The sequence below is a fragment of the Chrysoperla carnea genome, chromosome 2 (assembly GCF_905475395.1).
Source record: "Chrysoperla carnea chromosome 2, inChrCarn1.1, whole genome shotgun sequence".
Classification (NCBI taxonomy): Eukaryota; Metazoa; Arthropoda; class Insecta; order Neuroptera; family Chrysopidae; genus Chrysoperla; species Chrysoperla carnea.
The window spans coordinates 81,706,677-81,722,291 of NC_058338.1; the positions used below are offsets into that span (position 1 = coordinate 81,706,677).

A 15,615-nucleotide genomic window follows, 5' to 3' on the forward strand; every position below is an offset into this window, starting at 1 on the left:
CAGGATTAACGATTTCCATATCTGAAAATATATACATTTATTTGCGCTCCCACCATATTAATATACTGATTTTTTTTATAAAGTAATAGTCTAAAAAACTAAAAAACACAAAATAAATAATAGTTTAGAAAAACTAAAAAACACGCTTTTGTAACTAAATGCACTAAAATGTAGAAAATAATTTCTTTAAATTCAAAAAAATCATTTTATCGTAAAAAAGCGTAGGATGATTTTTAAGATATTTAAGATTGACTTTTCTTTTACCAATATCTGTCTATAAAATATTTACAATAATTGAAATTTAGCAACTCACGCTTTTTTACGATAAAATGATTTTTTTGAATTTAAAGACATTATTTTCTACCTTTTAGTTCAGCTAGTTACAAAAGCGTGTATTTTAGATTCTTTCACTATTATTTATTACTAATATTTTTCGAGAATTTTCTTTTAGATTATCCGGTCAAAACTCTTACGCTTCGAATTGACTTACAATTTAATGAAATCAAATACATATAAAATGCCGCTGTGCGTCAGGAAAATTTCAAATTGATTGCAAAATTCATTTAGAAGTTTTTGCGAGGCAATAACTAAAACGAAACACTGCACAATACACACATAGACATATCTTATATATTTTATACCCTACAAACTAAAGTTTTGGTATAGATGTTCACCTAATTAGTCGATTTCCGACTGTCCGTTCCTCCGCCCGCCTGTCCGCTGAGTCCGTCAACATGATAACTCAACTGATTAGCTAACTAAATTAGAACAAAAAGTAAGTTTCCATTTTCTCAAAAATTATTCTAAAAGGTAGAGAGTAAAAATTTGTAGGTAGTTTCAATTTATAAATTTATTGATTATAATTTTTAACTGAGCCCATACGTTAATCATAATAAAAGATTGTAAACTCAAAAAAGGAAAAAAAATGACTAGAAAAATTTTCGAAACTTTCGAAGAAAAATGGTTGCCATTTCCCATCTTTCATTTAAATCTTTTTGTTTTTTTATATTCAAAACTGTATATTTAGGGTATTTCAACAATTAATGCAGTCAATTTTGCAACCTAAAATCGTACAGATATCACAAAATTTTCGCGGTAAAAATAATAACTTACTTTTAGAAAGATAAAATGTAAAATATGATCAAAACTTAGTGTGTTTCAAAAACAAATAGTTCAAATCAGATAAAGGCTAAGTTATCCAAAAATCGATTTTAATTAGATATTTTTCATTTTATTATGCAACACAAGAAATTTCCTTTACAACTAAAAGTTGCTGCTAAATTTTAGATCGAATCGCAGCAAAATGATGTCACAAACCAAAGTTTTGTCCTAATTTGCCCCCTCACGAATAAACAGTTACCTTTACGAAAAAATGTTTCAAGCAAAAGTTGTTTCTTTTTTTATAAGGTACATTTTTTATATTTAAACTTTTGTTCTATCTCTGACGATTGACAAAATGAGTCCTACGGAACCAAGACTCAATTGACCTATGTTGCTCACTTAAGAATTTATCCTCATTTTTTACGTTCTGAGCATGCTTGATATCTCTTTCGTTTTTAAGTTATCGTGTCCACAGGCGGGCACGCAGACAACCGGAAATGGACTAATTAGATGATTTTATGATCAACTATACCAAAATTTTATTTGTTGAATCAATATTACAGACTTTACAAACTTTCTAAACTTAGTAAACCTTGATATACATATATTACATACAACGTGTTCTGTTATTGACTGCAGAAACCTAGCTTCCGAAAATAAGCTCATCAAGAGCAACAAAAGAACTCTTTTCCAAATTTGAATCTGAGGAATAATTTGGGAGATACGGGTATGGCAAAAATTGATACATTTGTTCATTCACTGACTATCATTCGATTACCAGTAGCCAATGATAATCAGTAGATATTAGTAAGTTTCACTTAATAATTTAAGTTTAATAATGGAAGGCATTTTTTAAAAAGTATAAAACATGTTTAGTATTTTGTCGAAACTCCTTGCATACCGGACTTAAAAAGGGGTAGAAAGTTATTTTGGTGGTATTTGCATGGAAGTTGATATCAATATTTCTTAGGGGTTTCGATTTAAATTACATTTTATTTAAAAAGAGGGAGGGCTTTAAAGCGATGGTCTTTACTTTTAAACCCAGCGAAACGGATGGGTATTAAGCTAGTTTCAAATATAATCGATCACAGTAAGCTCATTTATTGAATACAAATGAATGAAAACGTCATTTTATAAAATGTAAACAAAATGATTAAGTTCTTGTACAATTTTCAAATGAAAATTTTTTTTAAATTAATTTATATTTCTTACAATTTAATAATATAATCATAAATATTTTTTTAAATAAACTTTTTTGTATATATTTTTAAAAAATTATATAGTATTACAAAACGGCTACAATATATATAAAAATAATATTTGATGTATGTGAAATGTGGTTAACGAAAGTTTTCTTTTCAAGCGGTTATATCGTTATACCAGAAATTCGTCCGTTAACGCCATTATGGAATGATTTAGTTAATAATTTATGGGCAAAATCATTAAGAGCATATGCAATATTCAAAGATCAATGTTATTCGATATATGGATTAGAATTATTAATATGTATGCTGTTAACTATAATTTTAGTGTGGAAATCAGAAAGAAATCGTTTTAAAGACATTAATGAATTGATTAAATTAAAACGAGCACAGGGTAGGTTATTAACACATACCAAATTGTTTATTATTATTTGAAAAAAAATAATTTGAAAAAAAATACTTTTTTTACCGAAAGTATTAATAATTTTAAAAAGCTGTCTTTAAATGATTGTCAAGCAAGGGAAAACAAATGTTGCTCCTTTTCGAACTCGACCTCACTTTGTTTCCTTTTTTTTGAGTTTATCGTGTTTACACATAGACAGGCAGACGGACAGATGGACAGTCGAAATTGGAGTGGATGATTTTATGAACACCTATACCAAAATTAAAAAAAAGGTCTTTTTAGCATTCATAGATTATTCTTCGAACATTTACTGCAGCTTATGCTGGAACGATCACTATCTCCGTAAATAAATGATGTGCTTTTATCCACTTTTCAGATTCTGTTTATTCAGTTTTTTCCAGTTTTTTTAGCTGAAAACTCTTTCAGTTCTTAAATACGCGATTACGCGTCGAAAAAGCACAGTTACGTGTTAATGTCATAACTGGTTCGCGAGATAATCGAGGCGAATGAATCCGAACGAACATAAGAACATACGCACATAACGAACATACGCACATGCGTACACATACACACACACACAAACATCACATTGAAAAGGTTTGATTTGGATATTGCTTCCTTGAAACCGCGGAAATATGTAAAACTAGAGATTTTCAAAAACGGCCCCATTACATTAACTTTCTCTGGGAAGTTAAAAATATTATCTTTCTTCCAAAATTTTCCGAATTAATTATCAAAATTCGGTACATTTACCCCAATAAAATGAACAAGTTTTAATAAACTTGAATATAATGGATATCCACTATCTTAATTATAGTTATTATGGAACCAAATACATGGGGAATTAAAAAAACCCGAAAAAATGCTGAAATACAAATGCAACATGCAATAACAATATTAAAAAATACACATGGTCATTTAGAAGAAATGGTCGCATATTTAAAGAAGAAAACTTCCTGCTCAGCATGCAGTAAAATGGCACAAGAACATTTACAAAAAGAACGACAACGTGAATTACGTGAGAGTACAAATTGGTTAAATAAAACTCGTAAACATTATACTTAAATAATTTCTTAACCATTGCTTTTGTTATTTTATTTCCAGATTTTATGTATTTTATGTATAATTTAATTTATATGTATTAAAAATTAAAATAGTATTACTTTTAACATATATAAATTTCTTAGAATCCCTTCAAAACACCATATTCCAAGCTGAAAAGCATGAACCCAACACGTAATTATTAGATCATCAGATACAGATATGATTAATCTCTTTAGTGGTGAGTTTATTTCTGAATTGAGTCATGAAATATACTATCTTATCTAATAAGATAATATATTGAAAAATTTAATAAATTAATTTTTACGGAAACGCTTATCTTGAAAAGAACCAAAAATTACAAAATAAATATATTTTCTCTGCTCAAATAAAAGTGTAAATCGTTCACCGTTATTTCCATTAACTTTGTCTGCAAACTTTTAAGACTTCGAAATACATATGGACAAAATTCGTTAAGTGCGAGTCGGACTTAAAGATATCTACTTTCTACTGAAAATATCGGATTTTGGCGATTATCTAGTTCCCTTAAGGACTAGTTTTTTGATAAAACCTTTTCAGAAAATTTTTAAAGCAGACTAACTTTGCTACAATATGAGACTAAAATTGTCTGTGTAGACCTTAATGGTTTCCGAGATAAATATTTTCAAAGTTTATCATTTTTCTAACTTCGCAATTTTTTACAATATTATGTCGTTTTGAAAGAATTTTGACCCCGAACAACACTAGCACCTCCGTCAGAGGTAAGTGGAACAACCTCCCGCTAGAGTAGTTCCAGTGACATCTGAAATATTGCAAAAAATAGCTAAGTTTGAATGATGAATTTTGATTAGCTTTTTTTTCGGAAATTGAATCTCCAGTGACGATTTTAGTCTCATCTTGTAGCAAATTTAGTCTAATTTAAAAACATCTTAAAAGAAAAAGTACTTCAAAAACTACCCCCTTAGGGTTACAATCGCCAAATTTAGAAAGAATGACTACCGGATTTGACGATAGCTCTGATGTATAAAGTTACGTCGAAAAATTTTGAAAGGCTGTACCTCGGAAAGTATTGGGTCTACAGATTCCATTCTCATCTCATATTGTAACAAACTTTGTCTACTTTAAAAACGGTTTGATAAGGTTTTATCAAAAAAACTAGTCCTTTAGGGTTATAATTGCTAAAATCCGAAGTTTTCACGGATTTTTCGATTTTTAACAAAGTTGCGTTCGGCACTCGAGGCCACAAACTTGGAATATTCATTGGAATAACATAAACAAGTCTGCGAAAAATCAGAACGGATTTGATGCAGACTGTAATGTATAAAGTTACAGTAATATTTGGTCAATTTTGATAGTTTTCAAAAATTTTGGCGAGCGATCCCTTAAAATATTTTTTCTGTCCTCTGAGGGGGCTTTTCCCATTGAGACATTTAATCAGGACCTTTTAACTAAGTTTCAACATTTTTACTAGGTTATGTTAGGTTAAATTGGCTATCCACGAAGGGCACACTTAAGCTATAGAGCTCATTGTGATACCATATCCATATTGCAACTACTCCCCAATTATTTTCAGAGGCTGAATGCACTTCCTTCATGCATATACGATGGATACCACTACACCAGCCCATCACAACAATTAATTAAATTCATTTTTGTTGTAACGGCGGGAATCGAACCCGCTACCCTAGACATACCGCGAACGAAATTGCCTTAATCAACTGAGCTATTAGGGTTGACAACATTTTAACGTAAGTTTCAACAAATTACACCGAGAACCAAAACCCATAAACAAACGAGACCTTTTTGAATTTGTCATAATTTCAGCAAAAATGACTTGAATGGCATGTTTACCAAACAATTCATTATAAGATAAGTTATTTAAACAATTAACTCAATTTTCAATTGTTATATTTCATGTTGTTACTTTATTTTCTTCATAGATGTATATGTGTTACAACAATTTCTTGCCATCAAACCTGTTTTCATCATTTTTATTAACTTCGGTTGAAAAGTATTTGCTATATCCCATTTACAATATAGATAAAAGTAGGAGACTTAGCGAGTTAAGTAGATTAGAAGTCACACAACACAGGAAAAATAATTCTATTCTACACAAATATAAAATAATCTCTTAGTGTTACTTAAACTATATAATAATTTTTTTTTTTTTTTTTTTGTTATCTTTTATCCAAAATCTATAATAAAAGCGTACAGAATATACAGGACTTTTTTACTTTATTATATTATAAATATAATAAAGTATTGCGATCGAAAAAAAAATCGATATCGGGATTTCAACGGAAATACACGTTTTGAGGGTCCCTGATTCCAAAAAAATGTTTTTTAAAAAATGTTGCGTCCGTCGGTATGTTGGTACGTCGGTATGTTGGTACGTCGGTATGTCGGCATGTCGGTATGTCTGTTACCAAGCTGGAGCCTTCAATTTTCAACCGATTTTTCTCAAACTCGGTACATAGGTTCAGTTTGAACATAATTCCAGAAGATTTTTCATTTTTCCCTATGCCTTTTTTCAAGGGCACTTCCCTCTAGGCCAAAACACGATTTTTGGGTTTTTCTCAAAAACGGCTCTAACGATTTTGATTAAACTTGACACAAGGCTAAATTTTAAGGTGTTCCTAGGATTGGTATAAGCCACATATCCGTTAAAATTCGAGAAGGCCCATACCCTAGGGAAACCTTTCCAAATACAGGAAAATGGGATTTTCTAGGGAGAGGCTGTGGGTACAGTAGTGAAACTTCGTATCAGGATTTATATCAACAAGACCCTAGGTTTGATATAAGTCCTCTCTAGGACCCCTCCCCGTGGAGCCGTGGAGCTGGAGGGGATGAAATCGTCAAAAGTGGTCAAATCAAACCTACAAAAAATTGATCAAATATTATTTAAAATGTCTTTTTAAGCTTTTCCATGTTTTTAAATAATTCTTACAATTGGCGGCTGCTTTCAATAAAAATATTACAAGAATAATATATCAATTTTATAATATAATCAAGTCTTGTCCGATGTTTCGGACCGTTTTTTAGCGTTGTGTGTAAGATGTTAACTCAACAACATTGAAGTTTTCTCCCTCTGAATGCTTATTATATTGATATTAAAGCTTTATCTTTTATTCACTACTCAACGAAATTATAGCTGGCGATGTAATGATGATTGAAGATACACACATCCATGGAATAAACAAACAAAAAATCATAGAGCATATTATATTCTAATATATGGTACCACAAAAAAATCCATAAACAATACCTTTCTGTTTCGTGGTAAATGATCCTGAATCGATGTGGAGCATTTTCTCTTATGGGACATATATATGACAGAGCGGTCATTTTCGAGATAGAGGGGGGGGGGTTAAATATAAAATGATTAACAATTTAAAAAAAATTTCTGCTCCTTGTCAAATAAGTTCCCAGACATGTCCCCGTTTCCTTAACGACTACTATCAAACAAACCTGCTGTCCCTTTTCGGGCGTTTCTTAGGAAGAAAAGGGGGGGGGGGGTTTAATTGCTTGCCAGCAGTATGTAACATTTTTGGGATCGGTAACGAGCAGAAATTCTAATTAGTAAAAATTCTCAATTTTTACTAATTTTATTACCCCGCTTTCCATCTAGAAAATGTCCCCTCTATAACTATTATATCATTCACAGCAACGTATTCCGTTAGTACAAATTCCATTTTTGTCATTTAATTATATAAGTTCATGTTTACACTCCTAACCGTTTCATAATTAAATCGATAGAGGTCAGCTCAGTATTTTGTTGTCGCGAATAGTATTGAAAGAAACCTTTTAAAAACTTCTAAAACCTTGAAAAATGGTATTTTTTCAGCAATTTAGATAGCAGTTGGGATGGTACCAAGAGGATGCTATTTTATGACTGTTGATCAAAAAGGATGTTTTCTTATCCCAGGTTTGCTACTGGATGGATTTTATATGTAATGAACTTCAATAATACAATAGCTCCATCCTACAACTTGCATCCTCTTTACTTCTGCGAGCTAAAACTCATTAACTGAAATTTAATAACAGTAACTTTTCAAACTTTCAAAGAAACGCAAATTTTCATTTTTTGCAACTAAGGAAATGATAAATTAAAATCATCCTGTATTAACAATCTATACAATGTGTTTTCACGTATAATCTGTACACTAGATAATATCTAAAATTATACGAGAAATATATTTTTCATTTCAAATTGAATTTATCTAAGCTTCAAAACAGAAACTAAAAAAAATGTAGAAATAAACATTATAAAGTTACAATTGCATTCGATTGGATTTCAAAGAAATTTTATCTTTCCGATTGTAATATCGATGCAATTAGTACTCGTACTGTTGTTCAAATGGTTTAATGACTATTTTGAAGAATAATTTCGAATTTTTGTTAAATGTATTTAAATTTTATGAAAATTTTATTTAATTCATTTTGATTTTTTAGTTTCACCAGTCCTTTGTTTGTAATCAACTCTTGCAAGCTAAATTTGACCCACTTCCCGGTTTTCAATTGAGCTGAAATTTTACATGCATATGTAAATCAGATGACAATGTATTTTTATGATCTGATTTTCCCATCGCTTCCACCATGTTTAATTTGCATACTTACTTTAGTTTTAAGTTAAAAATTAAAAAAAAAAAAACTTTCACAGATACAAGCCTTTGTTGTACCAGAAACTTGTTATTCTAAGGTATTTCTTAGTTGTAACAATTTATATTAATTCGTCCCATCTGTATTTTCAACACGGTCCGATGTATAAAAAAAATATGCTGGTAAAATTTTTATCCCATGAATTGGAGTCACGTGATATATCCTTGAATCATTTTCAAGTATATACCTAGTATTGAAATTCCTGGAGTTCATATTACCTATATACATCTATCTACACCGACCCAATAAAGAGCTTTCAATTCATACATGTATTGGGCTACGTTATCAAATGATATTACATAACCATTTCAAATTAAGCAATTTATTAAAACATTATTTAATTTAAGGCCTACAGAGAAGGTAAATGACGAACGAAAATACGTGGAGCAAATTTTTAAGTTAGATCTCCTGTTTTTTTCTCAAGCGCTTATACATAACTTGGGAAGAAAAATATATTCTCCAGAATTCACGTGGTATAAGGTTTCTACATTACAGTGGCGACCAACTTTCAAACATAGTTTCGACAAAACAGGTTTAAAATTATACAAAATGTCAGTAAAACCCTCAACAATATTTTTAGCAGTTATTGCAACTTATAATTTTTTCTAAAAATATGTGGAACTATGGTCAATTTTAGACTGTATTTAACATATTTATGTAAACAAATTGCCTATATTTAAAAACTTTTTGGATACATATATACACAATTTGTCAAAATTAATATATTAATTTATGTGTAAATATATGCAACTTGCCAGGTTATGTATGTGTATGGATCCAAAAAATCCTTTAAAAAACTTAAAAACCTACTTTGAGAAACTGCTCATTTCACAATTTAAGTAACGAAATGTCTTATTTGTTTGGAGTAATTACTAGTTACTTTATTTCTTCTTCTAGAAAGTTTCTAGGATATCGATTTAATATGTTAATTCATTAAAATGCATAAAATTTTTAAAAAATGCAATTCGCCATTCTTGAATAATTCGAGAATATTTCGAAAACTATTTATTGAATAGGGGATAATCCTGATGTCAAATTGGCCATATTACCCATAAAAACGTAAAGCTAGAGTGAAAGTGAATTAAAATTGATTAAAAAACGAAGAAGTTATAAGCAATCAAAGATTGCATTCAAAAGTTGCCCCCATCTCCTTTTAGCAAAACAAAGTTTTATATGTAATCTGTATGGCAATATCCACGTATAACATCACTGGTGGATATCGTCTTCTTTGTTTAATTAGGAATTTTAAACGTCCATATCTTGGATACTAGTTAAAATTTTTAAAAATCAACTTCACTTTTGTAGTGGTGAAGTGAGAATTCTTCAAGTGATAAAAAATATTTAGTCCGATCCCCTATTTATTTGATTGAGGCACCATACTTTAAAAAGTACATACAAAAAATCGATTGATGGAAAATTCTAACTAAAACTAAACCTTTTATTCAACTTCCCAATCCTTTCGCTATCTCTGTTTTATCCCCTTTGTTTGTTCCTTGGGTAAAGAAAACTAATCGCTCAAAGCAAATGAATGTTTATTGAACGCCTTCCCAGTTCTCGAAATTTATTTTACACACTATTACATAAATATAAATGGTATACGAATACACCGTATAATTATAATGCTAATATAGATGGAAGCAAATAAGCAATATCATGCCAACAGTTCATTAGAGCCTAACTAACAGATTGCTATTTGATTCACATTCATGATTTCATGATCGTCATTCCTCATATTATACAACATAACATAGTAATATACAAATATTCCTTACCCTGCCATCAAAAAATGTACACAATATTTCAATGTGCCACTATTCGCAATTAACTGAACATACTAAGAATAGCGCGATCCATGGTAATCCGTACACTAAGCTCAGCACTTCGGACATATCACGTTGCTAAATTACTACAAACTTAAGGGAAGCGAGCAACCATTTCCTGTTGATTGTTCGGTATACTAGATTTTGCGACTACAGCTTTATATACATTGAGCTGATTGAGCACAACTCGGTGTTGTTCCACTTAATGACACTCGCCGATTCAGGAACGACATTGATATTATGGTTATGTCAATGACACATTAACGCACTTGCTGAATCATTGTTTCTTCGATTAAGTGACGTGGAAACGATGGCATAACGCCGTTCAAGACCATATTCAGTAGACTAGTAACTGACGTCCTGACCTGGTGGATTTGGATGAATTTAACCGCCATTTGTGGATACCCGAACGTTCTAGATGTTGCTGAGTAGCAAAATCCCGAAAAACATAAACAACTTGCTGCTGAGTTAAGCATCACGAGAAGCTACGGGGTCTCACTAAATGCATTTGTCTATGGTACACTCGGATCCTGGCTAGCTCTGGGATCTCAAAGTCTCTGATCATTTGTCTAGGATATCGATAAATTCAGAAAAAAATAACCCGGTACTGATATATTTGAAAACTCTAAATGAAATAGGAGAACGTTTCCAAAGTTTGCTATTTTGTTATTCATACATAACTTCGGGATCTTTCGAAATTGAAAGAGAGTGCCTACTATTATCAGTGTCTCGAATGCTTAATAATAGAACAGAAAAATTTGTCGAAAATCAACTTTCTAGGTAACTATCGTCTTATCTCTCGCTAACTTTGTCCTGAACTTGGAGGTTGTGTTCTTTGTATGACCGTAAGGGGGTGAAAAACAGGGGCAAAGTTTGTATTTATCTTATACCTTGATCTAATCTACTTCAAATGTTGCATAAGCATTCTTTAACAGAATTGATTGATGGAAGACCTGTTTCGTATTTTATTGAAACTCCTCGCCTAACGGAGTTAAAAAAAAGTAGAAACACTATAATAAATATTGTTATACTTTATAAGTATTCAAACATTTTAACATAATAATTTATATGTTATAACAAAATTAATAACGTAAGAAACCATTTAAAAATCCTATTAGAACCATTTTCGACTTCTACGCGGACGGATATATGTATAAATGTTAAGTTGGTTTTTGTACGCTTTAAAATCTTAAAAAGTTCTGCGTCGATTGAGCTCAAATTTTGATACAATATACAACCCTTTTCAAAGATTATCTTTATCTAATTTTAACTCCAGGCGCAAGGGTACATGGAGGGTGGAAGTAGGGAGGAACAATTGAATATTTTCAAAAAGTTACAGCTAGTATATTTATAAAAAATAATACTTTCCTTAATTTAAGAGTCCTCGTTTTAGTAGAAAACATTGTCCATTCCTCTTCGCTCTACTATGATTCCAAATATACGGTTTTTGACAATAATAATCAATTGTGGAAATTTTTTGATAGCACGGTACGGACTATTTATCAAACACCAAACGGTATGATATGATGATGAACAGTGAATGATGTGATGTGTCTATGCTAATAATAATACAATAGATATTTTGTTCGGATAAATAAATCGGTATTTAATAATTCATTTATGTATAGATAGATATAGATGATACATTATATTTTATATTATATTCGTATAATTATTTATTTATTAATTATTAATTTTCAGACAAGTATTTTATTAAAATTTCACAATAATCATTGTATATTAATTAATATCGATATATTAAAAATATACACAGGGTGTTTGTTTGTCTAGGTACATCTTAACTAGACCCAGTAAAATCCATTATTGAGCAAGTTCTCGTTCCATTAAAAAATGTTCATGAACGTAAAAGTGCAGGTTGTCGGTGGGTAATCCGGTAGGATATTGTTTAAATTAATTTTTTTTAACAAATAAATAATGTTGACCAAATCGTTTCGAAAAAATTTTATCATAAAATTGGAATCAAAATTTAAAAAAATGTTCTTATACATTTTTCTCTAAACTCTCCAGATTTCGAATAAAAAAACTCGTAAAATTAAAAAAAACGCGATTTTTACGATTTTTATCCCTTAATTAAATAGTGTATGAAAAAATCAAATTAATATGAATAAAATTTTTATTTGTAATGTAAAGCTTAATCAACAGTATCCTGCAAAAATTTTTTATCTGATAGCATTTTAATTGATTGATTGTTAATTGTTAAGAGAGAGCGTGAAAAACCATACAAAAATAACGATTTTCTGTTCTGTACATGCTATAAAGATGGGATTTTCATTAATCAACTCAAAATAAAGTCAAAAGTTTGAAAAATTTCATTTTCCACAAAGACTGGAAGGCTAAGGTAGATCGAAAAGTTTTTTAAATTAAAATATAGATAATTTTAAAATTTGTATATTTATTATTATAAACAAGTAAAAACAAACAATTTACTGAGTTAACTGTGGAAATACCATATATAGACAGTGTTGATTACTTTGTCCCATTACACATATATACATGTCACACATATATAACTGATATGCTCATATAATACATACTATCCAATTTGCGCTCTCGCGGGTAACCAGTGATGTTTACGAAAAAATGTTTCAAACAAAAGTTGTTTATTTTTTGATCAAGAACATTTACATTTAAACTTTTGTTCTATCCCTAACGGTTTACAAGTGAGTCCTACGGACCCAATTAACCTATGTTGCTCATTTACGAACTCGACCTTAGTTTTTATGTCCTCAGCACGAAATAAAAATTTCAGCTTGATGTCTCTTTTCGTTTTTGAGTAATCGTGACGACACACGCACAGACAGACAGACGACAGACAACAGATAGACCGACAGACAGACAGGCAGACAGACAGCTGAAAATGAACTAATTAGGTGATTTTATAAACACCTATACCAAAATTTTGTTCAGAGCATCAATATTTTTAAGCGTTACAAACTTGGGACTGAACTTAGTATACCTTGGTATATTTCATATACATGGTATAAAAATATAAATATAATGATATTTCTTTAATAATATCACATATTAATTTTATTAAAAAATCTTAAAAATAATGATAATATTAATAATAATATAGTAAATACCAAAATAACCACAGAATAGCATGCATATATCCTTTGTCCAAAGTTTGGATACATTATTATCTGAAGAATCACATATATAACAACCTGACCATCCTTTCAAAATCACCCTTTTTCTCCCACACACTTTATAGTGTAAGAGCCAACTTAAGATCGACCTTCATCCATTTGCTTACCAAATAAAAATTATTTTGTATGAAATATAAAAGGTTAACCAATATCCCTGCTAGTACATTTAATAAACCGGAAAATACCATCAAATGTGAAAAAGTGGTGAAACAGCTCCGATTTCAAAAATTTTTTGTGTACGTGTTCCTTAAACCTTAGGGTAGGTAGAGCAAAAGGTAACAGTGATAACAAATCAAAATTCTATCTCGAAAATCGCCTCCCGAGGGTTTTCGAAGTCGCTGATCATGAACTCAATGTTAAAAAGCAACTGAATACGATTGCAAATCCATTAAAACTAAAATTAGTAAAATTTGAGATTCAATCACGTGACAGCAAACATCAACCAAAAATTATTTCGTAGCGCCATGGCAACTGCTATTAATATTGTATACATTTTAATAGAACGAAGCAGGTTACTTGATATATTGTTATACACAAACTGCTTACAACTTACATACACAAAATTGATTGTATGTCAAGTCATTTAAGACGCCATGACACCCTACACTTTTTTCAAATTAAATTTGAATTGGTTTTAAAAAATGCAAAATAGATAATTCAAATAGAGTTTTTTTTTTCAAATATTACTTTTTTGGTGTAAATCAGATACTAATGTAACCAATAAACCAATTTTTCAAATATAGCACAAAAGCCTATTCCGCTCACCTGTTAATTAATGGAATCGCATATTAAAATAAAGATAATTTTATTGCAAATACGTTGGTATTTGATTGACTGCGAAATATCGATAAAAATACCGATTGCAGATTATCGAAGTTTTGATATATTTATATTAAACGTATAGTCATGACCATATTATTTTAGGTAACCTATTACAGGGGTATTTTTTAACATTTTACATGCAAAAAAAAAAAAAAAAAAAAACTTCAGCAAACAGACGGGTGAAGGTGGGCCCTATTTCGGCTCCTGTATTATTAGTTTAAATATATTTTATATATTAAAATATACATCGAACAAAAAAAAATTGAGTCGTATGTAAGAAATTTGTGTAGTACGAAGTGAAAAACGTAGATATGGCACAACAGGAATAAAACTGTCACAGCCGTCATTATCTCCAAAATTATGGATGGGGAAGGTCTAATTTTTACATAAAACCGTCTTAAACACACATCTAGTGTTCCACCCCTTCCACAAAAATTGTCTAGCCGTAGGTTTTGCTAGTGAAAAGAATTTTTAACATAAGTATGAATTTTTAAAAGACCCCGCAATATTAGAGAGGAAAATCAAAAGCTATCACGGCCACAAAAATTTTTAACCAGTAGTTTTCGAGCTACGGCCGATCAAAGTTACACATATATTTAAAGTACCTGTGTGAATAGGAAAATGGCTTTCAGTGAAACTTTTTTAAAACGCTCCAAAATGCCATTCGGATTGTTCTGACCAAAAGTACCAGTACGGCTTTGTTCTAGTTAATTCAGTTCATTTTTTAATATTTTGCGTATACTTTAGATTCATAACTTTATACTGGCTATATAATAATGGCCATTTGATGCAGTGAAAATGAATAAATGATAATAACAATAATATGTATATCATCATCACTACCTACGCTATACTGAGTGAGTGCTACGACATTGTACAAATGTTTCTGCATGACTACTCTTCAAAGAATCCATTCTCTCAACACTTTGTGTCAAAGTGTGTTTTAAATAACCAGGTATATTGTCATAGACAACACAAACCTTGTTACTTGTTTTTTTGTAGGTCCTTTTATAACTACTATTCACTGTGTATCTTCAAAGTCTTATTTGTACGTTTAGTGAATCGTTCGACAAAAATAAAGTACACATTCAACTTAGTACGGGACACGGATTGTGTAAGTCCATAAGATGACCTATGTCCAATATTTCTATTAACTTTTGCATAATATTAAATTGAATTTGATCAAATTTTCTCAATTGCCAATAATTTTTTCGAAGTATCTATTTCTGGGGATGGCTTGTATTCTACCGAAGGCTTGAAGACACGGATGGCTTGCATACCCGGGCAAAACAAATTTTTATCCGTGAATACAGGTAAAGTCCCTTTATTTAAAAAATAAGAGAAAATCATGTTGGCGAAATATTCTATTCATAGAAAAACAGATCCAAAAAGAGAAG

General features: G+C 30.4%; 1 protein-coding gene across 1 annotated transcript; it reads left to right on the forward strand.

Moving 5' to 3' along the window:
* Nucleotides 1-2,435: 2,435 nt before the first annotated feature.
* LOC123292980 lies at nt 2,436-3,771 on the forward strand. The gene is made up of 2 exons (XM_044873695.1): nt 2,436-2,697; nt 3,524-3,771. Exons 1-2 carry the CDS (start codon nt 2,436-2,438, stop codon nt 3,769-3,771), a joined length of 510 nt encoding a protein of 169 aa, XP_044729630.1.
* The last annotated feature ends 11,844 nt before the right edge of the window (nt 3,772-15,615 follow it).